The sequence below is a fragment of the Sebastes umbrosus genome, chromosome 23, assembly GCF_015220745.1.
Source record: "Sebastes umbrosus isolate fSebUmb1 chromosome 23, fSebUmb1.pri, whole genome shotgun sequence".
Lineage (NCBI taxonomy): Eukaryota > Metazoa > Chordata > Actinopteri > Perciformes > Sebastidae > Sebastes > Sebastes umbrosus.
This window is the reverse complement of record NC_051291.1, coordinates 14,242,935-14,270,232: the sequence shown is the minus strand read 5'-3', so window position 1 is coordinate 14,270,232 and position 27,298 is coordinate 14,242,935. Positions and strand designations below refer to the sequence as shown.

The following is a 27,298-nucleotide window of genomic DNA, read 5'->3' as shown; positions in this document are numbered from 1 at the left end:
ACCACATTTGGATAATGAGTCTGTGCAGTGAAAACAGCCCAGGGAGTAAAGTACATTGTTCTACTGCGAATGAGACAATTCTCCATCAGAAATGCTGTCTAAATAGACCGACTGATGGTGGAGACTGAACAAGTAGGGAGTCAATCAACAGAATTGTTTCAATTGTTTCAAGCAAACCAGCTTCTCCAAAAGTAAAGATTGGCTGCTTTTCTTTGTCATATATGATAGTAAATTAAATATCTTTTGGTTTTTAACTGTCGGTTGAAAAAAAACAAGCAACATCAATACATTCCCTCAGGCCGTTGGGAATTCTAACGGGCCCCTATTATCTAACATAATAAAGTCAAAACAAATAAACGAGAAGAAAATCTGCAGATTAATCGATAATGAAAATAATTGTAAGTTGCAGCCCTAGACTGCAGTTCAATGCTGGTTATTTCAGACAAAGGGAACACATTTCGCTAAGGGAGAAAAGACACGTCTACAATAGTTTTGTGAAGAACTGCTTGTTAATTAAATTATTAGTAGAATTGTTTCATAAAGCAAAAGTAACTTTGAGCGTTCTTGCTATCCAATTAAATATCTACACTCTGCCTCACTTGTCCTGAGGATTCTTTCTTCCTTTTCACTGCAATGATTATGTTTTAATGATTATGTTTTCGTGCATAAAATATTGAGTTTTTTGCCCTTATTCTGAAAAAGACAACCTTCCTACTAAACTGTTTACATGGCTAATGAAAATAAATACTTCCAATCACTGTCTTGAGAAGGTCGATGTTGCGATATTTGCGCATGTCCAAAAACCTGTTGACATCCAAGTCTTTCATAATGTTTAAAATTAGACGTGTTTCCGACCAGAAATGTGGGCTTTTCTTTTGGGCATTCATCTCTGCAAACTGTCGACTGGTTGGTTTGTGTACAACGAACAGAGCTGGCCGTTAACAGCCAAGAGAATACGATACTAATATCGTAATAATTGCGCTGTAACCACAGATTATTTTCATTAGCTGCAACGATGAATCGATTGTCAACTTTAATTGAATTAATCGCCAACTATTTTAATAGTCGATTCATCGATTTGAGTAATTTTTTAAGAAAAAAAAAAAAGAAAGTCCAGTTGACATTACATCCTAACGCATACTTTTCTAAAAGGGGGGTGAGAAGAATGATGACTCACCAGCAGAGCACATTATAAAGGCTATGGGGTTTATCCTGCATAGCTGCCCGTTGCTGCTCCCTGGCTGTCTCTCACCGTCTGCTTTGATTCTCTACGCCTCTAATGAAAACATGCTGACAGCTAATACCCCATTCAATTTTACACCACCTTTTCCCTTTGCATTAGAGCAATAAATACAACTGACAGGGGACAATCAACACGTCGTCCCTCCATTGGATACACAAACATAAAATAGGTTGGCCTTGGCCCCTCACATCATTTTAGCACCCAGAGTGTGTCTCAAGTCAAGCAGCTAATCATTAACCATTTAATTTGGAGGCTTGTCCCCGGCTGACCCCTCCGAGTACTGTCATTTCAGCCAGCAGCGAGGGGTCAAGGAGGTAAGCCTTCACTCTGGGCCTGTCAAAATTCAATGAAACAGGGTCACAATTTCTCTTTTACTGCCGTTACATAACTGTGTAAGATGTGCCAACACACTGTCCTGTACAATCAGACACCCCTCACTGGACAAACCATTTCAAAGCAATCTCACTTCCAAGAGAATATGTTAAGTTTCATGCACATAATACCATTTTTTGTATGCAAAATGCAGCAAAGAGGGGGAAACATGCACACTGTCTTCTTACTTGTGGTATTTGACCTTAACCAGGCCCTAGATGGGAACTCAAGATAAGAATTGCAAGTATGACAAGAGTGATTGCAGGAATGACATTGTGTGGGATTTAGCCCTGCTTTCCTTTCTCCTATAAACAGTCTCTGTCTGAACGACACAAGTGTGTCATGACATTTATGTAAAACAAATAGATGACAGTCAGAGCATTTACATCGTGCTTTTCAGTTCCTGTAAGAGCCTTCTTCATGTGTATTCATTTGCTTGACTAGAAATGCACCGATTGCAATTGTCTTGGCTGATTCCGATTTCCGAAGTCGACCAGCCGTTTCCGATTTTCTTTCTAAGTACTATAATTGACAGCAAGGCTCAAGAAAAACTTTTTTTCACCACTGTCCTGAAAAATGATTTCAACTTTCCCAAAGTCAGTGTAAACCGTCACATATTCTAAATGTTATTCTTGTACTTTGTTATTGTCATTTATAGTGGTTATTTGCATAAAAACACAAAATTCAAATGATAAAATAAATTATTTTTATAATTTACATATTTGCTTTGATTAAAAAAAAATATCTTGGCATTAGTAGTTTTAATTATACATTATAAGCTGCTTAGAGCCAGCTTTATTGTTAGGAAGTTAAACAGGTCATAATTCCCTCTCTAATACCTATATTATATTGCTGTGAAAACATCTTCAAACAACTGGATTTATTCAAGTTTCTCTCCAAAAACAAAATTTTACAAGGTTACATTTGAACGCATCATGATGGCGTTATAATTTACCTTCGCCAAATACAATTTTTTACTGAATAGAGCTTGAACGCATCATATTGCAAGTCAATTATTAGCTGTTAGTTCCATTATAAGCAGAACTGTGCTAGGGAGAGACCCCATGCTGTCGGCAGACTGTGATCACTCCGAGCAGCATCATGGGAATGAGTTAGTGGTTCCAAATGTTCTTAAGGTTGTTTCTCCACGGCTTATTTTTTGGCATGCAATTGTGAAAATTGCAGATTTATGTCTTCTTCACTCACACTGAAGAACTTCCACACCTACGTCATTTGTGTGTGGCTGTGACGTTATTGTCTGTGTCGCTGTGTGCAGACGTAAGACTATCATGCAGGGGCAGCAGCACACGTGTGTAAATGTGACCGTCAAAAAAATCTGAAATATGATCGGCCGTTCACCGATCATGGCTGATCAACTGAAAATCGGACAGTTTCGATCGGCAGCCGAAACCGGATATCGGTGCGTCTCCAGAGTTGAATCAGAGAGATTGTTAGTTTACTTAAAGTAAACTTAAGTAAAAAGGTGTTTACATTGCTGAAAGGTTAACCCCAAATCTGGGTATGTTAATATGATATTATGCTCATCAAAGTCTAACAAGGATAATTGGATTATAGGATTCCCATCATTTCTGCTCAAGTTGTAGTATTGCTTTTATCATGTAAAGACCAGATTATTATCATTTATCAAGTGGAACAACAAAACAATGCTGCACCACGAGACACATTGAGGGGAAACAAAGCCCACTTAAATACTAAAAGCGTGTCTGGTCACTTCCAGGAGGTACATCATCAAATTACTTGGTTTCTACTAAACACTAAAATAATCTTTGACGTTCTTTTTTTAATCTTCCAATAACCATCATTCATTCTTTACTTCACAATGCTCCTTTCCCATTTACAAGTGATCAGGGCACTTTGTTGCACATAAGCAGATTCTGTGCTAATGAGCAGGGCTTTGGCTCACAAATGGAACAATAGTGCTGCGCTCATTACTATAGCATGATCATTTCACCTCCAAAAATAGTGTTAAATGGATATTATTATGCAATTTCACCGGAAATGCGTTTTGGCAATGCACTTGAAACTAATATCACCCTGCTCAGGAATTCTGGGAAGACCGCTGAATGAGATAATGCCCCACCTGGCAAGCCGTACAGGAAGCAGGGTAGATGACGAATTACGGCCAAGTATGTACAAAAACGGTTTGTACTAGAGAGTCTGACCAACCGCTGATTACTGAAAATGGAATAACTAACATAAATCAGGATTTAATTGTTATCTATTTCGCAGCTGAAGGCTGAAAAAAAACAAGAAACCAATTGTTCTCTCAAATCATCACAGCTTCCAAGCCAAAGATTACAAGTAGATCAGCATACCACCGCAGTTCCCACTGAATAGCTCTAGCAGCAGGGTCTGACCATATGCTGCATCCACTCACTGGCTAAAGCCCATCTCAGTGCATCATTTTGAATTCAGACTCGAAGACAAGCTACGCCGGCCCCCCTGAATTACAAAGAGTAAACTATCATTTAACAGTCTGAACCTTCCTGTTGAATGAATGAGGGGGTGTGGCGTCTGGAATGATAGATACCGAGAGCCTGTCCGCTTTTGTGAATTGCAGTCCAATTGTGCAAGCCTGTCAGCCCACACTGGATTGGATCAATGGGCTGGAACCCAAATATTTGACTACACTAAAATAGCAGTCGACAGGGAATAACTGTGAAAGGGGAAAAATAGGGGAGCACTGCCAATAATATTGATGCGAAGTGGCCTTGCCCATTTGATAAGTCTCATTATGCAGAGGGATCCCATTGGGAGAAAAGAAATGCTGCCGTGTCAGTAGGGCTTGCTGAAAATATTGATGGTGTGATTTCATTTTTTTCCTGAATATTACAGATGAAAATGACAGATGCTTTTACACCTCTGTAATGCTTCTGTAGGTTTCTTTTTTAAGTCTTTTCTGGGCCCCTTTAAGCTGTTAAGCATTAACTGGTTTGGGTGCCCAAAAGAAATCATCCCCAAGCCTAAATAGAAACATCTGGGTACACTTTGGAGTACAATACTATGACACGGAGCTGTGACATTAAATGCTGAGAAAATGTGGTGAAAAAAAAAAAAAAAGTATGGGAACTCTGTTACAACAATACTCCAGTGATTTAGTATTGCTCTTACAAACAGCTGGGGCACTCACGAGAGACGAATTTAAAAAAACAAGAATGGTCACAACTGATTCAGCAGAGGCTCAGATGTTCTGACTCATCAAGAATGAGTAGAACCCGTACAGCAGCATTGCTTCCCTCGAATTGGGACGTGCCATTGACAACTCCGCCAGTTCTGCCTAGATAATTTTTTTTGTAAATGAGGTCTTAAGCTTTTATTCAAAACCACATACTATACTAGCAGTATGTTCTGATTTGGCCAAAATGTAGTATGCAGTATGCAAACAAAAGCAAAATCTACAGTATGCATTGGACCAGTCTACCTTGCCTACTGTATCCCACAATGCAAAGCAAAGTGCTGGAACGGCCGAATCTATGGTCACAGCAACAGTGGCCAAAAATGGCACTTTTATTTTAACATGTTTTGTTGCCATTTTATCACTAAATTAATTTCTGAGAATATTTAAGGCGAGAAATCAACTGTATAGATTTGCTCCAACGGAAGCTCTACAAACTGCTGTGACAGCAAGCTAGTGCCTGCCAGGGTCGCTACCTAGCTAGCCAGGCACGCAGTCACTCCCTCGGGGGGGGGATTTGCTGGCTGGAGCTCTTTCCTTCTCTCAAGAGACCGCTCTCGTAGACAAGAGGCTTGTATTTCCCTGTTGACGGATGGTTTGTTTAAATATCACAACACCATGTCCATTATAAAATGAATGGGAACCTGTGATTAGCTGCCCTTTTTGGAGTTGAAAAGCTCTTAATTACTGAGGAACGCAGTACGTTCTGTATACTGCATACTGCGTTCTTCAGTAGAATGTAGTGGGCAGTTTCAAATACAGCCTTTGTCCATCATAAAAGCTCCATAAACATGCATCCTACACTTCCCATAATGCCACTCAATAGAGCCTTTTCATTTAACCTTCCCTGCCTGGTAATCACTCGTGTCTTTCCAACTAAATGCCCCAAGTACGTAATGCAGACTTCCAGTTAAAATGTGTCATCTCCGAGCCCAAGCCAAGGTAACCCTGGTGACAAATCACTGGTGTTATTTTCGCAGGCTTGACAAAGCTCCTTCAAGAGCCACAGAGAACATTATACAACCATTTTCACAAGATGGGTATTACCCTCCATCACGAATAAACTGATATTGATGTGTAAAAACACTGGTGGAGTTCCCCTTTAAATGTTACTAACATCTATGTAACCGACCACACGACTAGAAAAAAAGCAGAAAGAGAGGGAAAACTGGTACTGGTACTCATTTCATCATGGTTACTTACTGAAAGAAAAAAACAGTCTGCACGGAAAGAGGAAGTGAACTCATTCAAATAACACCAGGCCACCTGCCAGAGCTTCAGGTATTGGTGAGCTCTCTCTTTCCACCACACAAGGGGATCCTCACCACTATGGAAACAGGGTTTGTTTGAGACGTATAGCAAACTAGCAAAACAAAACATCATCCTTTAGTTTTGTATTTTTCTACCTGTCATTAATGCCCTTCAGGCTTTATCTTTTATTAAATTATTCTACAGCACTGTGACTGGGTAAATGGTTTATATTTGTCAAATAGACAATGGTAATATTTGAATAAGCTTCTGGCAGTGTTCTTTATCACAATTTAGAAAGCGCATTGTACTGTGTGCATAATTAACTTTTCAGATTCAGAGCATTGGTATGTTAATTATCAAAATCAATTTGAATCAAAGCCTAGTGAATTGAAATTGAAACTGGGACATCTTAGATCTTAGATAACCAGCCTTATGTTGCAGCATGGAAAATGGCAGTGATGATAAATTACATTTAGCCTAATCCATGCTGAGAACTAATCAAAGTAGAGTGGTACAGCCACGTACAGCCGCAACAGAGAAGTTCAGTCAAACTTCTTTGGGTGGGAAAATAAAGGAGCTTGGAAATGTGCCGGATTAGCAAAGGATTGGTTTAAAATGTTCGAGAAATGACCAAGCAACTAATTAGAAATCCCTTTTCAATTGTCAAGCTCCTGTAATCTGAAATGATGACTTAATTTCCCAAGCCAATGACGAATGAGCTGATTGAAACTGGGAAGTGTCAAAACTCAGTGGTGCGAGGGGGGGAAGCAAAATGTAGACCTATTCAAGCTTATCAGTGCAGCGCAGTTGTAAATAACTACAGAAGTAAAAACATTTTTTTCCTTTGTAAAATAGCGAGCCGTTTTATCAAAAGATTTGTTTTCATTAGGAATCTAGAAGTAATCTAATATTCTCTCAGTCTTAAAAACACGCTTGATCTGAAGATGGTAAATACAGGCGGCTGAGAAGCAGAATATTGATAAAGAGTGTGCAGCTATAGCAGAGGTTGAAGGTAGTTTGATATTCCAAACATGTTTCCAGTACTCTGCTATCTTATCTACTCACACACCTACAGAGCAACCAATACCTTGTTCTTTGTGCTTTATATTAAAATGCAAAAAAAAAGCCAACAATCCACATTCTTTTTTTGTAGCGTAATACAAGGTAGAATGAGCGGGGGGAGGATGAGAACACTCGCACAACAAATGTCACTCATGCTACAAATATGACAGGACTCTACCTACGTTCACCAACTTGACACAGCCACATGCATGTTTGGACAACTCACGCTCTGTCACAACAGTCAAATTCCTATTCAGCAATTTATCCTCAGTTCAGAGACAATGGCCTACTGGCCTGTATCGCAGACAATGACAGCAGCGAAAGAGACTGCACGCTGTGCCTTGTACACCATACTGTCAATAAATGAAAAAGGTTAAGAATTAAATAGTGATTCTTGAATGAGAGATGCTTTGTGTTGTCATGTACGGTTGCTTTCCTTTTGGTTTGATGAAGCCCAGGAATTATTTTTTTTTTGCTTGCTCTGAGACACAGAGGACTGTCGCTGCTACAGTGAATATGCGGTGCCGTTTTAATCTGGGATCAAACTGAAAATCCCCTCCCATAAGAGTTCAGTCAAGGTCATTCTAGCGATTAGGCGGACTGTCTATAGAGAGACAAACTGAGACAGAGAGAGAAAAAGAATGGTAGAAAAGAGAGGTCGACCACCACTGCCCTAGTGGGGTTCTACTGTAGCCTATTTTTCCAAAACACTTATCATAAGTCCTAGACTTTATGGTTAAGAGTTGGTGGCAAAAGAGGACAGGCAGAGGAGACGTTCAAAAGATGAACTCACTCCTTCCCTAACATGTTCAAGTCATTACTACCCAGCCTTACAGCGTCCCATTTTGTCCGCCACATGTGGGACATTGACCTGCCTGCAGCCTGGTGCGGTGCCCGGGCAGACAGCTGGTCTGTCTGAAGCCTACACACAGAGACGCACAGACACGCACACACAGAGACACAGAGGTGAAAAGGGAGAGAGGGGAGGGTGCGAGGGACATATCCAGAGGCCTTGAAATAGAGCAGGACCGGCCCAGGTCAGAGCCAGCCTGCCCAGCCACCTGTCTGGCATATGAGTTTTCCAAGGAAGTGATGTCAAGGTATCCACAATGTGGATGACATGGCCAATGACACGCCTCCTAAACTATGCGTGCAGCACATTAGCATTCCGACAGCACTCGCTACTAGCACTGTTGTGAAAACATCCTGCATTTAATCCAATTAAACAACAGCCATTATGTAGAGTGAAGGGGAAACATTACTCTACCATCTATAGGTGATGTTTTTAACCGGTGGCAGAGTCCTTGAACGTCCTCGTAACATTCCCCAATTTTGCCTATCGCCTCTGCGCCTCTCAGTTCCATAAGGGAGCGCAGTTCTTTGAGCGAGCAGCCAAATTCTCCATCGTGGTTGGCCTCCACCAAGGAGTTCTTCACCCCGCTGTACGAGTTGTTCGCCATCGTCTCGCCGTCTCCCCACTCTATTGCAAATCGTTGCTGCTTCCGCTCAACAGTGGGGGTGTAAAAAAAATAAAAGTGTTGTCCCGGAAAAACTTAAATCCTCAAGAGAGCGAACACAGTGGTAGTTCCCATAAACAGCTGACGGGGCCCTTCAGAGGCAGATGGTGTCATACGGCAGGTAGCGGGGCAGGGGTATTACAAAACAAGCCATTTCCCTTGGAGAGCTGAGTTCCTAGTCTTTCATGGTGACTGAGGATCACCCACAGAGGCGGAGATCACCATGCATGCAGATCTGAAAGAGAAGAGCGAAAAAAGTGTCGTTAGTAACGCTACAAAGTGTTATTTCATGTACAGCAGGGTTCCCCATACGTTTATTAATATCACACTGACAACGCAAACTTCATTTCAGGTTTTATGACACACTCAGGCTGGATTATGCATCATATTTTCATTTTTCATTAGAGCAGTGTTCTCACAAGCAAGCCAGCGATGTTAAGGAGCCAATTTTAGGTGGCCTCCAACGCAAGGATTCAAGATTTTTTGTCAGAATATCAGTCATATTTATACTCATTTTGGTGTCTATAGATGGAAGATACACTTTTATTTCATTGCCATACCAGCATCTGTGTAGCTGTATTTCTAACTTCGATACAATACCTTGTAGTGTTGATACTGAATATTTTAAATTGTTTCAATACTCATTTTCTACACTATCGCTTTCTGCTCTGTCTTCTCGCCGACAGCGAGTTGACACACACACACACACACACACACCGCTATTTATTTTTTAATAAAAATCCAAAACTTTTATGCCTCAATGTTTCCCCGTGGTATAGAAAAATCAGTATTTTTCAAGGTATTGTTTTAAAGTTAGAAATTCCAGTATCATAACACTAATACCTTGAAAAATATGAAAAATTATATTCAACACCATTTTCGATACCACAAGGAAATATTGACACAACATTGAAGGCATCAAATTGTACATTTTTATTAAAAAAAAAATAGTGGTGTGTGTGTCAAATCACTGTTGAAACCATTTAGAATATTCAGTATCGATATGGAACGATACTTCTGACAACACTACTGTGTAGTTCCCCTTTGTTGTAATCAGCCTATTACTGTATATGTTAACTATGATGCTTACTCTATGAGCATATTCTTGTGTGGACTTTTATGACATTTGTGATTACTTATTCTCAATCAATGTAGCATGTTCTTTCCCTTCTTCCTTTATCACACAGCCACAGCACACTAGACACTTTTGTTGAAACATTTCACTGCTGCACAAGAGCAAACATTGAAACTATTTGACAAAACCAATTGGCTGTTGAGACAAGTAGCAAAGTCATTTGCAAAACTGCCTACGGCCATTGCCAACAGATTTTGATTAGCTGCACTTGAGTTATAATAAAATAATAATAATTTTGTCATCTGGACAAAACTCTTATCAAGTAATGTGCACTCTGCTCTCAGTGCGTGAGCAGAGTGGAGCATTAGCATTCAGTAATCACTCTGCTATGAGCTGCTCTCAGGGTTTCTCCTGCAGAGAACATTTAAAGGTAGTCCTTTCCCTTCTGCAATGTTTATCTACTCCTGTTAATACAAACTCAACTCTGCTTGCAGCCGTTTCACAGTTAAGGGCTTCAGCAGCAGCATCTCCCTGTTTCTTGCCTTTGTTGGATTTGAATTGACTCACTGAGAACAATAATAATAAAAATAGCAGTAAGTAATAACCACAGAATAAACTGATAATAATCATTCAAGATATTTTCAGCTGTGGTCTAAGCAAATACTCGTTTCTGATTGGCTGAACGATATGTGTTAACTACTTACTATTAAATGCACATAATATGCAAGCTCAATGACTGGTCAGAACTCATTGGCTGTTGAGTAGGTAACCTACATATGGACCTTAAACAGGAACCCGCGTATAGTGGTTGTGGTAACAGTGATCAACCGTGTATATGGATCACAAAGCTTGGGACAGAATCATTCCTATAAAAATGCTCTTTCAATAATTTGCTTATAGTAATCAAGTAGTCCGCTTACAGTGTTCATTTTAGGTCTTTTCATTCATGACAACATAAGGAAAAACATTTTAAAACTACGCTAGACTAACGTCAACTGAATTTTTGTTTTGTTTTTTTTACTTTACTCCCATGATACTTTGCCTCACGGACGGTCTGTTTCTGGCTGGATACCTGAGGCTGATGCCGTGTGCACGTCGAAATCATGACGGGAAAAAGAAAGTAATTTCCTCTCTATAAAAAACGAATGCGCACGAGGAAAGCACCTGTGGTTGAAAAGTGAAACTCTGCCAAACCTCAACTGGCTCTGCGGCACTGCCACAGCACGGGTAACACATGCGGACGAACAACGCCAGCCTCCCTCCATGCCGCCCACTGGGTGAGCGAGCGAGAAGCCCCGGCAGTGGGGTGCCGTTCATCTGCACGTGCTCCCCACGTTGTGGTGGCGTATAGCTGGCCAAAAACAGCAATGCCCCACCCTTGGTGAGGGAAAAGGCAGAAGATTTTGAGAGCCAGTAAACAGCGAAGTGGTCTGTTTCATAAATTTGTATCCATGTAAGAAATACACAAATGTCGATTAGATGGTAATCTTTATGAGAAATAAGGAACAACAAAAATTTGGATATAATAATCATCTGCTTATAGTGATCAATTTGACTCTGAGATGTGATCACCATAAACAGTTTCCACTGTATTTAAAAAAAATATTAGTTTGTACTGTCTTATATTGCTGCAGCTACTCTATAGTACACTTTAAATTCCACTGTGCCTGTATAAAAGGGAAGCTAATTATTTGTAGACTGACAACACAGGTATTTGGGGCTGTAACTAATACTGAGGTAAGTAGGGAAAATTACACACATGCTCTAAATGGAATTAGAAGTCACTTAATTGTGGGTGCAACTTTAAAATGATCCCAGCTTCTGTAGAGAATTAAATACCTTTTAATTTGTTATGTATTGTATTATTACTCACCAACTTGATTTTGTACTGTCACTGTTTATATGTTGTTAGATTTATATTGATCATTAGAATGTTTTGATAATTCTCCCTCTCCACCCCCACAGAGGACTCTCACTCCTATGAGAAAAGAAGAGTTTGGTGATCTAAATACAGAGTAGAACATTACAATTACTTTACACACTATAAAGCCAATCTGCATGATAAAGGGCAGCAATTTCCTCTTATCGTACAACCAGATTACAGTCCAATCCTTTCAATAAATACCCAGAAGAATGTATCACAGCATCCCGCCATGTCAAACAACGTACAGTAGGTGTGTCATTGAAAAAAAATCCCCAGTAGCCACCAAAGCCCACCAGCTTCCCTGCAGTGTGACTGGTGGGGTAACGTAGTGAGCAGGGACCAAGTGACTGATTACCTCAGGAAAAGCCTTCTGTTTAATCTAATTAAGACTATCTGCGGCATCAGGGAGCTCCATGGTGCTCTACATGGGAGAGTCCGTTCTAATGAGAGGCTGCTGTCCATTCAGCTTTAATCAGCCTTACACAATGGGGCTGATTCATTCATGTCCACCAAATTGATAGGAATTTGTCTTGGTGCAGCTCAGATAGAAACAGAAACACAGAGCTACGAGCATGCGACGTCACGATACAATTACAAAGGCTGAAGTAGAGCAGGTGCCAATCTGTTTTAAGGAGGACTTTTTGCGGTTTTGTTGTCTATTATTTGTGCTTTTATATGTGAAATTCTGGCATTTGTGCTTGTTTATGCAGCCATCTTGGCCTGGACTCCCTTGGAAAAGAGATTTTTTAATCTCAATGGGACTATCCTGGATAAATAAAGGGACGACGCTGGATTCATTGGAAAGATTCAAAAAGATGAGGTTGATTTCTAGTCTGGAAATTACAGTGTACTTTAAGGTGGAAAGCCATGTCATCAGACTATAATTCGCACTGCACAGGGAACCTGGACTCAGCCATGTGATCCATAAAGAAAGGCACCATTGCAGGCAGACAGGGACGTTTTTCCTCGTCTGGAAAAGAAAAATGCCGCAGTTATCTCTGGGGAGGTTTTACTCACTTTCTGCATTTCTGGCTATAACAAAGACGAAAATGTGTTTGAGAGAACACCATTCATCGGTCTATAACTGCAAACAGGACCTCAAACATGCAACTCCAAAACTAACATCCAAAATATGTCAGAACTTTAAACTGGGACGCAGATGCACAAGGAGAGAAAATGTAGCCTTTATTATTGCTCACTGCACAAATGAATGCTCGCAGCTTATTCCATTGAGTTTCTTGGAAACTATTTTGTCACATGTTGAGATTCTATTTGGAGCCATCTGCCATGGAAAACAGGACAGAATTTATTATTTATTACGCAGCATAATTGCAGGGCAGTGTTACCGAGGTGGGAGAGATCGCAGAAATCCCTATTTTGAAGAGGAATAACTGTACTTACTGACCACAGGTTCAGGGTAAGGTCTTGCTTGTTGACATCTTGGCTCAACTATTGACATCTATGTGATCAATTATTATTTTCACCACTGTTCTGATGTCCATGAAAATATATTTTTGGACAGATATGCCAGAGAATGTCGAACCAATCTTTCATCTCGCCTTAGCCCAAGTTAGATGCATTGGACTGCTGGGCAAACTACACCTCTAACACCATGTGCGAGTGACAGTTATTAGTCAAGTCAGACATATTGGCGCACCTGTCATTTCATTGTTATGTTAGAACTGTTGTCAGATCCTAAAGTAAGCCAGTTATGCAACATCTTTGTGCTGCCCAATGACTAACAAGACAGGTCTGCCATCTCTTGGATTAGGGGGTCATCCATACAATAAATTCCAACGTACATTTTTGCTGAACTATATCCTAATTCACACATTAATTGTCTTCAAAAGATTTCGGTGTAAAAGAGTATTGTGTCAGTTTCTGTCCCACATGAGATTCCATCAAAACTGTATTAATGTTTAAGCTCAAATGTTCTTTATCAGTTAAGAATTTAAAAATAAAGGCATATCTTAAAGATGACGATATGTATTGATATTTTCACTTTGCATCAATGATATTGGATCATTTAATCGATATATCGATCCAGATCAATATATCATTACACCCCTAATCCTAACACCCTTTCACATCGAACGCTGAATTCACACCACAGCAGCGGCAAAATGCGGCCTGCAGCGAGCTGCCATGCCATGTCTATGGAAAGCTGCGGCGGCCGCTCCCGAGCTCAGCAAGCTGCAGCCGATTGATTCTGCGGCCAAGTTGGAAAAAGGTTAACTTTCAGCGGCGAAGTGTTGCCAGAGAGGACGAGCAGCCTGTGACACGTTGACCTATGTTACAAAGATTTTCTTCCCGCCTGAAACACATGAATACGCCTCCCGGCCACAGAAATATGTAATTATTGCGGCGAGCCGCACTTTGCCGCTGCCTGGTGTGAATTCGGCTTAAGAACAAGAATTTATGTTACCAAGCCTTTGAGTTTCTTGTGCCTAATACTTGTTTTTCACAAAACAAAAAGGACAAGTGAATATCAGGAGTCATGGGTAAAATGTATGTCATCTTGCCCCTTGCAATAACATGTGGCTTTGTAAATGTGTTAATGGTCTCTGAATGACTTATCTTAAAATAGTAGGAATATTTCACTGGCCTTGGGTACCACATGGGCAGAGCACATGTGCAGCCTACAGTCATGAATGCAATTCTCTGCCTTCTCCATTTCCCTGTCTTCATGTCTTACTCTATGAGCCCTCTCCCACATTCACACCCCCTAACCCCACGAGCAGCGACGACGCCAAGATGAAGGCGGTGCCAACATTTGCTGCGCTGCGACAGTTTCGGGTTGCGGAGCAGGTCACATGTCACAACAGTGGAAAATCATTGTGATTGGATCTCCAAGCCAACAGCTGGCATGGTATGGTTGAATGACAGAGGCTAAGGTTAACCCTTTCCACACAACAGCAGCAAAACCGGAGCTCAGTGGGAATACGAGGGGGTTGTACCCAAGGACCAGAGTCTTGTAAGTCGCAAGTCTCCTCTCTACTGAAGCTATTTAAGGCTGCTATCACACATGTGCACACTAAATCCCCCGCCCAGAGGGCTGTGGCAAGTGGAAACAAGTGGATCGGACAATGGTGGCGGGCATCTCGGACATATACTTGTGTCTTTGTGTCCACGCTAAGGAAACCCTCTGGCAGTTTGTGAACCTCTACGTGCCAACAACTCGATGCAAGTCGAGGATGGCAATTCTAGGGATCCCTCTGCAATGGAGCTGCCTAATGCTAGGGGTGGTATTTTTAGCTTCCCCCAGACTGCCCCCTCCCCCCACTGCTAGCCGTCGCTGAACTGGGTCAGGCCATGTAAATGTGGAGGGTACAAAGCAGAGACACCCAGCCCTCCTTGTGCTGCACGGCTCGAAGCGGAGAGCACTACTTCACCCCACAGACTGGAACCTCGACGCGGCTCTCAAATGCTGTCAGGCTGCCAGTTCATACGAACGCACAGTCAGAGGTGTCACCATCAACACAATTTTCCTCTTCAGCTCCTCTTACTTCATGTATGGAGGGGCACGTAATCTAAAATAATAATAAATCATAATCTTTTTGACCCGATTCAAAGGGGCATCCCGATTAACTAGGGATGATGTGCAATGTATATATATTTTTAAAAGGATATTTTATTACACAATAGCTCTGACTGATTTAGTTGAATACGTTTTACACATCAAAATCAAAGATTACATTTTCTCACCTGCAACACTGCAGCTGTTTTCGTGCTACTAAATAAGGCATTGCACTTTTGCTGTTGAACCTTTGTGCAAAGAAAAGGGTAAAGTACTAACCAAGAATATGAAGAGAATAGCTGTGATATCTTGTCTCAGTTTTTTCAGATGGAACAATACAAAAAACATAACAAAATCCGTACAGGTGAAACACACACGCTAGCCTGAAACTGGGGCAGGATTTTGTCTCCTGACATCATAACACAGAGGAGACATAAATACTAGCTTTTGGTCGACAAAAATGCCCTAAAATGTTCATAATGGGGGCGTTTAGACATATTGAGAGCGACCAGCAGGTTGCTGCGGAGAGTGCTCATAATTACGTTGGCACAACATGTCCATGAAAAGGGCCTGTCAAAAAAAAAAGATCAAATCATTCAACCCCTGAACACTGAAGTGAAGGTGTTGTTCCTATTAAGTGTGTTCTTGTTAAACATGAAATTGTCGCAATCAACAAAATACAACTGATGTGAAAGCTGTAAACCACTTAGCATTTCAGCACTGTGTAAGATGTCACACAAAGTTTATAGTATTCCAATGTTTCTTCACATCAGTACAATTTCTAATCTTTGTGACGATGTCTGTGTAAAAGGCTGTACATTTGCAGCATCTTTTGTGCACTCAAATCCATTGTTGTCAATGTAGACGAGCGGCAGGCGCGCTCAGTCGCACGCTGTTGCGACTGAGCCTATTTATCAGGGCACAACGGCTGCGCTCAGATAAAAATTGTTCAACTTTTGGAACGCTGCAGCGCGCACCGCATGTCATGTGACGAGGAATAACCAATCACAGCCGGCAGATATCTTTTCTTTCTTCCGTAAATATCAGTCTACGGTAAATATATGGAGGAGCGGTATGTATAGACATTGTTGGTTGCTACACGACAGCACTGATTTTCATTAAATTAAACATTTACTGTATGCACTATAGTCTCTAGCGACAGTCAGCCGACAACAGGTGCAACGCTCCCCGAAAGGAACGCAGCGTGTGAGTCCAATACCGGTAACGGTTTTTCATCTGTCCCAGGGACTATTTTCCTTTTGTCACCCTTTCCGTCCAAGAATATGACAACAATCGGTTGAAAGGTGAGCCAAATGGACAGAGAAATCGAGCAGTAAAATTACTGTGAGGGATTTACGGTGCTGGAAATCTATTTATCTTCGTTTTGACTTTGTTATAGTTTAGTCAGCGAGGCTTTTACTGCTACATTACCGCAACTTCATACTCATCATCGCAGCACACAGGTTTTGGTTGCTTAGTAACGGCAGTCGCGACAGTAGCGCAACTTACGAAGCACCTTGGATAACAGGATGAAAGCCGCACGGATGGCGTTTTCCACGCGTTTTTTGGCGTGGCATGTGAATGGCCCCTAAATGGTGAAAAGACATATGGCGCAATCATGCTGAACAATTTCCAAACATTGCTGAGCCCTGAAAGACAATTCTGTTGTTAAAAATTATGACTGACAGTTTTTTTCACACCATTAAAAATATGTTTTTTTACTGGATGAAATATCCAATAAAACATTTTTAGTACCAACTATCAATTAGATTTGTCTCAGACTTTCAATATTGGTAGAGTCATCTTTAAACCGTGACTGTGAAAATAATATTATAATATTTTTCCTTTAGAGGAAAGAAAAACCAGATCGGGATGGTTTTATATAGCCATTAGAGCGTCCTTCATGTCCAAAGGATGGAAAATATTCCAAAACGAAGCATCTTTCATGGAGGCACTTTGAAGATGAGAGGCTCTGTGTGTTCTTTGTTACGTGTGATTCTACATAGCAGCTCAGAGGCCTGAGGTCCTGCCGCCCTGCCATTTGCTGCCACAGTCTGACCTTGCTGTCCTTACCATTACAATTTCAGGACGCACTGGGGTTGAGCTTTAAAGTCATTTCCCGAGACCTGTGGTAGGGAATGCAATTTGTAATGGCCGATGCACAAAATGTTATTATAGACTAAGGGGGAAGTAAATTAAGTCTGAAAGCTAATGCTGGCTAGGGCTAGGTTGCTACACAGCACTTTCAAATTGATCCGGTGTATGTCGGCCAAAACTGTAAACCTTAACATTATTTTTTTCTCCCAAAGACTATGTCATAATAAATATCAGACTAGTGTTTTAAGACAGAATTACATTCACATGGGCTACCTTTATCCCTCAGGAGGGGTGCAATCTAACCATCTGTACTTTCACTGTCAGTGAGACTGCATTCTGTGTGACTAAGCCACTGCTGTGATGTAAGTGTCTCCAGAAAGCCCAAGACAAGAATCTGCTGGTGGATTTGTCGTGATGGGAGAAGGTGATTTTTCTTAGTAATGTCATTATGATTATTACAAAACAACTCATAAGATGGAGTTCTAGGAAGCGTTTCCTTTAACCCCGCCTCCCAGCCCTCGCTCCAGCCTCCGTCTCGGGCTCATTTACATGAACGGCAAGTTACAGACATCTCTTTCCCAATGTAAGTCTATGGGAAATTGTCTTTTTTTGGCCCAATGGCATCACGTGACGGACACGGAAGTTGTATTTCCACTGTTAAGCCACTACGAAAATTTGCTTCAAAGCACAACGCTCTTCCTGGGGGCTTGGGTGCCACCAGTATGACATGGTAGTAGGGGTGTCAAAGTTAACGCAATATTAACGTTTTAACGCCACTAATTTCTTTAAGGCATTAACGCAACTTGCGATTTTTAGGTTGTAGCGGACACAGTTTTAAAGCTAGAGTGAAGATACTGGTATCATATGAAACTAAAAAACCTAAGGAATCCATTGGTATCAGCCATGTCATATTAGCTTGTCACGAGGGAGGCTAAATAATGCTCCAAACTTATGCTACATTTTGGCAAGGAAATACTGTCATGACCATTTTCAAAGGGTACCCCTTGACCTCTGACCTCAAGATATGCGAATGAAAATGGGTTCCATGGGAACCCACGAGTCTCCCCTTTACAGACATGCCCACTTTATGATAATCACATGCACTTTGGGGGCAAGTCATAGTCAAGTCAGCACACTGACACTCGGACAGCTGTTGTTGCCTGTTGGGCTTGAGTTTGCCACGTTATCATTTCAGCATATTTTGTTATGCTAAATGCAGTACCTGTGAGGGTTTCTGGACAATATTTGTCATTGTTTTGTGTTGTTAATTGATTTCCAATAATAAATGTATACATGCATGTGCATAAAGCAAGCATATTTGCCCATTCCCATGCTGATGATAGTATTAAATACTTGACAAATGTCGCTTTAAGGTACATTTCGAACAGATAAAAAATGTGCGATTAATCATGATTAATCATGGACAATCATCCAATTAAATATTTCAATTGATTGACAGCCCTACATGGTAGCCATTGTCCTTTCTCCATTGGCTGGGTAGCAGGGTTTCAGAAAACTGCTACAATGATTACAGTCAAACTACTTTTGAGTCTTGCAGTATTGCTTATGTTTATATACTCCATGATAAGGCTATAAATTTGAATAAGAAATTGTTATTTTCAAGCCTATAGCGATATGCAGATACTAATAAGACAGCGACATCTTCTACCCCTCTAAATTATTATTATTTTTTCAATTTTGATCAGTGGCATGTCAAGCCATGAAGCCCACCAGCTTTCCAGAAATGCCAAAACCAACATAAATGTCTGCTAGACTGACTCCTAGCATGGTTAGACCTTCTAGCTGTTGTGATGACTAATTCATGATATTTTGCAGCGTGTGTGCCTTAGAATTGTTTTAGTGAGCAGGATCAGAGTTTATCCAATTAGTTTTACCTTTTTTTTTTTTTAATTAAAGCCCCCTTGATCTCACTGCTACTATGACATCAACTCCTGTGTTTTAAAAATTAATTTTAGTCATACTTGTGTAATCTGTTTCTACTGCTTTGTTAGGCCATATTTTAATGTAGTAATGAATGAGTCAAACTCAATGTAACCTAAAACCTCTGTCTGGAATAACCTTGGACTTACAATCCACACAGCGAAAGAAAGATAAGCAAAACTTCATCATAAGTAAATAGTACCATAAATATATTGTGCTTGAAGAAAAAAAAAAATACTATATTTAGCTTTCCATGTCAATGTCACCTTAGATTAATGACCTACAGTGGCTTGCTCTATAAAATAATGTTTTACAAAAGGCAGTTCCAAAAAAATACAGACTGAACTGTGGACAAATGTTAGGAATTGTTACTATTAACAATATTACTTGTGTTTTGGAGGCTATGCTTGTAATTGAAATGCAGGGCATGACAATGAAATCAGTGGACATATCAAGCAGCTGTAAGGGCCGGGGGAGTCATCTGTGATGAGTTAGGGACACACTTGACAGGCGAGAACTGCCTGGAAGAAAGTGTACTCAGTATACTGCATTACTTCGCAGTGACTATCGCTGTGTGACTAGTGCTAAAAACCCCCGTGCCATGAGAAGCAAACAGCACTTATTTTTAACAGCAAGCTACGATGTTAGATTAGTAGAAGTCACATACACACAACAGCATAACTAACCTCATGTGCATGTAAAATTAAAACCTAGAGTTGTAGTCTTGAAAAGGTTGTAGGCCTCGAAATGTAAAGTAACACTATGAACCACACAGCCAAAGGAGGTCAAGCGATCTTGCCTCCGAGATACAACCATTTCCCAAAAACAAATTTACAAAAATAGGTGCAACAAATACTGACTCGTATCCTTCAGGGTGAGCAGTTACAGTCGACAGTCTGCCATTATGAAAAAGCACGGTATAAGAAAGGATATTTTTGGCATTCTTGAGTGACAGCGACAGTCTTGAGTTCAAAGGGCTCAGACACAGCGACAGACAGTGTTACTGCTGGTTTTAAGTGAATCATTGAACAAACTCTCTATAGCTCTGTATGCTAGAGCTAGACAGCTTTAATGAAATATAATATATAGAGTAAGATCTAGAAAATGCAGACGTATTACTATTAAAACTGAAACTGAATGCCAACGACTGTCATTACATCAAGCTATTCTGACTATAATGCTTGGCCATGGAATAGCTTAGCTGACATTATATTATGTAATATGATAACTATACAATACAACAATGCCTGGCAAACCTTTCTCTCATTGAATCACAGTGTATTCCCTTTAAGCACAAGCTTGATAAAAAAGAAAAATGCAACACTATTTGCAAAAAAAACCCACTGTAGGATCACACAAGTCATTACATAAACGCATGCAGGAAGACACTGCTGGCGCTGCAGCAAAACCGGGTGCTATTTAATTGGATAAGGAGTGATCCCTTCAACTAGACACCACAAAAGGTGCTCACAGTGCTGCTGCACTCAACCTGGAAACTATATTATAATGTGCATTAAAAAAGGGGTCAAGAGTGTAACATTAATCTATACATAATCGACTTATTGATGGGGAGTTCAGGGAAATACAGGAAACAATACCGTTATACTGTAAGATTACTGGTATGGTACATTTAAAGCGACATGCTGCGTTCAAAGTGCAGCCTTTACATTTTAGGCTTTTTTTATGTGATAAAAAGGTGCTCACAGTGCTGCTGCACTCAACCTGGAAAACTATATTATAATGTGCATTAAAAAAGGGGTTAAGAGTGTAACATTAATATATATATAATCGACTTACAGTAGATGAAGTATAGAGAATAAACAGTCCCGTTATATACTGTAAAATATGGTAATTTAAAGCGAAAGGATGCGTTCAAGGTGCAGCCATAAAGTAGGTTTCTACTATGACATTTTAGGCTTTTTATGCGATAAAATAGGCATGGTGCCGGCTAGATTCAGGATAACCTCAAACTGGAAAAACTATATTAGAATGTGCATTAAAAAAGGGGTCAAGAGTGTAATATTAATATATACATAATCCACTTACAGTAGATGGGAAGTATAGGGAATGAGCATTACTGTTATACTGTAAGATAACTGGGATGGTACATTTAAAGCGACAAGGTGTAGCCTTTACTATGACATTTTAGGCTTTTTTTATGTGATAAAAAGGGGCTCACAGTGCTGCTGCACTCAACCTGGAAAACTATATTATAATGTGCATTAAAAAAAAGGGTCAAGAGTGCAACATTAATATACATAATCGACTAACAATACCGTTATACTGTAAAATTACTGGTATGGTACATTTAAAGCGACAAGGTGCAGCCTTTACTATGACATTTTAGGCTTTTTTATGTGATAAAATAGGCACAGAGCAGGATAAAATAAGGGAGAACACATAAATCCAAGGGGAGCATAATTCAACACAACACCTCCAGATGATGATCTCTCCAGGGAGACGTTGTTTGGTTGCTAAAACACCCTTATTTCCACTAAATTACACACATTTTACTGTATCTTTACTCTCTAGTGACAGTCAACCCGAGAGCAGAGAGGGTGCCCCTAGCGTTACAGTGTTAGCCCACACTAGCTCACAATGTGTTAGCCTTAAATGCTGATTGCAAACCCACAAAAAGGTACTGACAAGTCGGGTAAACTTCACCCAGGTGTGTACATGAGTCTGAATGAACCAAGCTGAATAAAAGAGCTGGCATCCTGGCTGAATAGCTTACCTGAGGTTGGAAAACGAGACGCCCAATGTCAGTATATCTCTCTCTCTCAAAGATATAACACTGGCTAATGTTAGCTTTGGCTAACTAACCCACCTCCTCGTTGGAGCATAGCAACGCTCAAAAATGAGGAGTTACTGTTACTATGCAACAGCTAAAACACTTGGTAACCAGCTCCCTTTTTATTGTGGTGTTTTTGCGCGATAGTATAGGAAAATACAAGCATAAAATACTCACTCCGTTGTCTCTGAAGAGCACCCCAGGTCCCTTTCTCTCTGTAACTCCCCCTCAGTCTCACCAAAGACTAGACTCTCTCCTCTGATCTGAGGTAAAGTCCCGCCCACTGCGCTGTCACTACCACCCAACCAAAAGTCAAGATAGTTACCCTCCACGTATGAGCGCATTTATCCATCACCCTATTAAACACCATCCTTTCTTTTACTCCCATCTACCTATTTATATTTATTTTATCTTATTTTATTTTATTCTTTTTTTTCACAGTCACATGATATTGATCTTGCCCAGTTATGTTGGCTTTTTTTTTTTTTTAAGTTTTCTTTCTTTATCTTTTTATTTCTTTCTTTGTTTATTTTTTGTTTGTTTTTATCTATTTATTTTTATTTATCTATTTTTTTCTTTCTTTAATTTATTTTTCTCTTCATTTTGTTTTTAATTTTGTTATGAGGAAAGGGAAAAAAAGGAAGGAAAAATATATATATATACAAATTTACGATGAGCGCATGGAAAACCCACGTCCACTAAACCGGAAGCTACATGCAGTACAGCTGTTTGCGTAATAACGGTTAACTGGCCACTATGTCAAGAAGCAGACTTTATCTAAATAATCTCAGAAAATATCACTTCATCATAAAAATAACCGGTGCCGACCAAAACACATTAATTAATATTTAATATTATTTACTTAAAGGGACTGTTTGTAAGAATCAGAAATGCTTGTTAACAGCGACACCTGTGGCCGTTATGTCAACGAAAGTCAGCGCCGTGCTCGCGCTTGTGCTCGCTCTAAATAGACATGAACGAGCAGCGCTCAAAACAGTGAGGCGACACACGTCAGCTAAAACCACAATATCACTGTTGGCTTTTCCTGCTTCAGCTTCCGAGGATGAAGCAGGAAGAGAAACGTTATCGTCTTCGACCGCGGTGGGAGGGAGATAGCGGCACCCGATCGGAGACGATCACGTTTCTCTCTGCGGAGCTCCGTCACTTCACAAGACATGGAAAACCTCTGTTGGTCTGGAGGTGCTGCAGCATTTATTTCTGCACAAACGTCCAATGTACATTCACTAGATATTCTCAGAGCTAAACTGACTCTTCTGCAGTGTGTAGTGAGCGCGCATGCATGTGAGGTGGAGCGAGAACGAGCGCGATGTATGAGTGAAGGCAAGCAGGCAGAGGAGCAGCGCAGCAAAGACTCCGGCTCTGGAGACCAAAGCTACGGTCTCCCCCGTGTACTACGACCGTGGCCAACACTGTTTTGCAAGACGGGCTTCACTAGAAACAACCAAGAGGTTTTGGTGCCTCCGTGTAGTTTGTGTTGGAGTCTGATGGTATGTGTCCACAGGGAGTCTGAACAGCATAGCCACACGCGAGCGTGCATGTGCGAGCGCGCATGGGAAACCGACCCAGTTGATTTATACGTGTAAAAAGTTACAAACAGTCCCTTTAATAATATTTATAGTGAGACAAATTTAGGAAAATATAATTAGATTTATATGTATGGCTCAATAAGGAAGCTGGTTAATAATTAATAATTGACTTATGGAGAAGGGGTGGGATTAAATAAGTTAATACTTCTTCTCACTCCTTTTCGAATATGTAAATCAAGGCATCAAGTGTTAATTTATTTTTCTTTTACGCTATGTAAATACTACTTGTTTCTGACTGTCCACTTGTTGGTATGATCATTCTCTTTTTCATTATTTTTTATTTTTTTGTATTCTACATGTTCGAAATTCATTTTGAAATGAAATGAAATGAATATAATGAAATAAATGTATCTCCCATCTCCTATCACCAGTTTATCTAGCCCAACGTGGTTAATGACGAAACCGGAAGTGCGCTGAGGGGACTCATCTCGCCTCGCCTGGTTCCTTTCTGTCACAACACCGCCGGGGACATGTGATGCACGTCAAAAGGAGGATGGGTATGGACCGGCTGGTGTGGATTCCCATTGGCTTAGCCGGGCATATCAGTCGCCTATGGAAACGGTTACGTCATGAGCCCCTCGTTCTCCCTCTTTACTCCCAGAGTCGCTTTATAATAACAGGTCAGGATTATTCAACAGTTCACCCTCCATCAAATGATGCATGCTGTAGAAAAGTAGTACACACTGCAGCATGTCTGTGCTGCATGAACTCCACCTAAACTACACACAAGGCTCTTCCCTAGGCGCCTAATCAAACCTGACGTCATTCTTTCCATGACGTAGTGCCTTTTTTTTTCTTCTGCTGCTGGATTCAATGCCTGTATTCTTTGCAATTCTTTAGTCCTGTTGAAGGAGTCACACACTTGGCAAATCAGCCTTCCTGTTACTGGGGACAGTGAAAATGCAATGAACTGCACTGAGGTCCATCTTTCCTTTACCATTTCCTCTTTTAAGCAATAAAAATTAAACAACACATTGATACTGGACAGAGTAACCACATAATCTGCCTCACAATTATGGTGCACTAAAAATATTAAATGCAGAATACATATGTCAGGCATCTCTTTGCACAAACCAAAAGGCAAGTAAAGCAACTGTCTTTTGACAAATTACGTTTATCTTAAAGGTCCCATATTATAAAAAAAAGTGAGATTTTCATGTTGTTTTTTATTATAGAGCAGGTGCTTTATAAATACTGTTAAACTATCAAAATGCTCAATATACAGAGAAATACAAACAGCCCGTATTCAGAAACTCTGCATTTGAAACAAGCTGTCAAGATTTCTGTCCATTTGTGATGTCACAAATATACAATATTTAGACCCTTTACACAGATTAAAACGTAAACATTCTAAATGTGTCCCAGTTTATTCCTGGTTGCAGTGTATGTGAATGTCATCAGCTGACAGGAAGTACACATTGACCCAAGCTGTTGCTAGTAACGCATCCTGTTGCAATTTTGTTGCAATTCCGTCGAAATGCGCTAAAACAGAGCGTTTAAGACAGAGGGTAAATACAGGCATATTCAGGCCAACAGTATGCGGAAAATACAGGGTTTTTGAACATTACAGCATGTAAACATGTTCTAGTAGAAACACAAAATACAAGTATGAACCTGAAAATGAGCATAATATGGGACCTTTAAGTTTTATGACTACGTGGTGGACCCTAGGCATAGGCGCAGTTTGCATTGGTTCAGGATGCTCACTGAACCCCCCTAGAAATGCATCTATATTTTTTTATAATAACGCAGAACTAATAATTTATTGCCATGAGGAATAATATTGACTTTGTTGCGTCTTCTTATTAACAGAATAAGAAACCGACAAGATAAGATAAGACAGATTTATGGTCTTTTTTATTTACTTATAGCCCAATAACATCAGACACTCTCTGTCCACACATCGTTAAATATGCACTTCTGTTACATCATGTAAACAAACCACGTACCTATCAGCTGTGCGGTCAAAGATCAGACTAGATAGGTAGCCACTTAAAATATGGGTGAGTAGTACTTGCTATCTTCAGACGTTTGTGTTTTTTTTTTAAACAGAAAACAGGTTTTATACTGTGATATTTACTGAAAATGACATACAATACAGCAAACAGTAGCATATGTAAACTAAGCCAGTTGCTTAATGCTGATTTTGTCACTGACGCTTGCTCGGGTTGCATTCTGTTTGGAGGGTATAATATGTATTAGACCTCTCTGCGTTGTACACATTACAATCCTCTCTAGATTTTTTTGTGAACCCCCCAACCTTAAAGTTCAAATTGCGCCTATGACCCTAGGTTAATAAAGACACGAGTGGTGGTAGATGATAAACAGAAAACAACTCAGGTTGAGGTCAAACCTCAGTGTAATATACTTGCTGTCTTGTCATAATGGGATTTATCATTAACACAACAGCCCTAAGTGTACAGAAGCATCTCCCTCTTCAGATTTGTAAACGGGGGGAAAAGTTCAACACGTTTACGATTTTGTGCAATTTTAAAAGGTGGAAAATGTCGACTCAGATCTACTCAAGGGTGGAAAGGAGATTTGGAAAGAAAGAGGAAGAGAAGAAACAGGAAAAAAAAAACTTAAATTATGTAAGTTGACTTGTGCAATTATTTGGTCAGTCAAACTAAGTTGGTTCAATCGACAGCAGAAAGAGGAACAATCAGTCAAGATGCACAGATACAAAAAGATTTAAACAAATTACATTATTTAAAAAAAGAAAAAATGAAAGTAATATGGGTGGAATTTTTTCACCAGTGTTTGCAAAAGCAGCCATCAGTCACTCGGGTCAGGGTGTCACATATGCTTCCCCACACCCTTCACACATTCTTCGCTGTCAGTCAATCTTCTGCTGTCAAACTTCAAACTAGAGCCGTTGCACCACAGCAGCAGTTCAATGCTTTTATCGTACATCCGACAACAGTAACAGGCCTCAGCTGAGCTGGGACGGGCGAACAGACTTTGCTCCGTGGGCATTCGAACCCTCAAGTGCTGAAGCGGAGACGAGGCCTATTTTTACGTCAGGCATTTTTTCCAGTTCACCACTGTGGTTTTTGGTGACTTCCTGATTGGCAGCCCGCAGTGCTTTGTGTTTGGCCCACCCTGAGCAGATGTCCCTCTAACATGACACTGTTGTCGCCCATTTCTCCCCGTCTATCTTTGGCTGTCCATCAGCCTGTTTATCTCCCCAACCTCTTTATCTCTTACTTGTTCAGACACTGCAGAAGTCAGGGGACGCACTTAACAAGAGTCTAATGGTAGGAATGTTAATATTAGGGCTGTCAAAGTCAATGCAAATTCATTTTAATGCCACTAATTTCTTTAACGCAATCGATTTTTCTGAGGTTGTAGCGGGCTCAGTTTTAAAGCTAGAGTGAAGATATTGGTATCATATGAAACTAGAGAAACTGAGGAATCCATTGGTACCAACCATTTCATACTAACTGGTCACGAAGGAGGCTAAATAATGCTCCAAACTTAAGCTAAATTTTGGCGAGGAAATCTGACATGACCATTTTCAAAAGGGGTCCATTGACCTCTGACCTCCAGATATGGGAATGGAAATGGGTTCTATGGGTATCCACGAGTCTCCCCTTTACAGACATGCCCACTTTATGATAATCACATGCAGTTTTGGGGCAAGTCATAGTCAAGTCAGCACACTGACACACTGACAGCTGTTGTTGCCTGTTGGGCTTGAGTTTG

At 40.4% G+C, this 27,298-nt stretch overlaps 1 protein-coding gene across 7 annotated transcripts in view; it reads right to left on the bottom strand.

Annotated features, from left to right (window-relative positions):
• Positions 1-27,298, bottom strand: part of atp2b1a (ATPase plasma membrane Ca2+ transporting 1a) — a 147,854-nt gene that overhangs the window by 27,491 nt on the left and 93,065 nt on the right. For 5 of the 7 annotated variants that reach the window (XM_037759934.1, XM_037759927.1, XM_037759930.1 and 2 more), the window contains exons 1-2: positions 22,164-22,316; positions 8,392-8,876 (exon numbers count right to left, since the gene is read on the bottom strand). In XM_037759934.1, the coding sequence (XP_037615862.1) occupies positions 8,392-8,584 (193 nt within the window). In that variant the 5' untranslated portion in view covers positions 8,585-8,876; positions 22,164-22,316. Of the gene's footprint in view, positions 1-8,391; positions 8,877-10,910; positions 10,932-22,163; positions 22,317-27,298 lie in introns of those variants that run through there. The other 2 variants (XM_037759929.1, XM_037759928.1) reach the window with 2 other exon arrangements.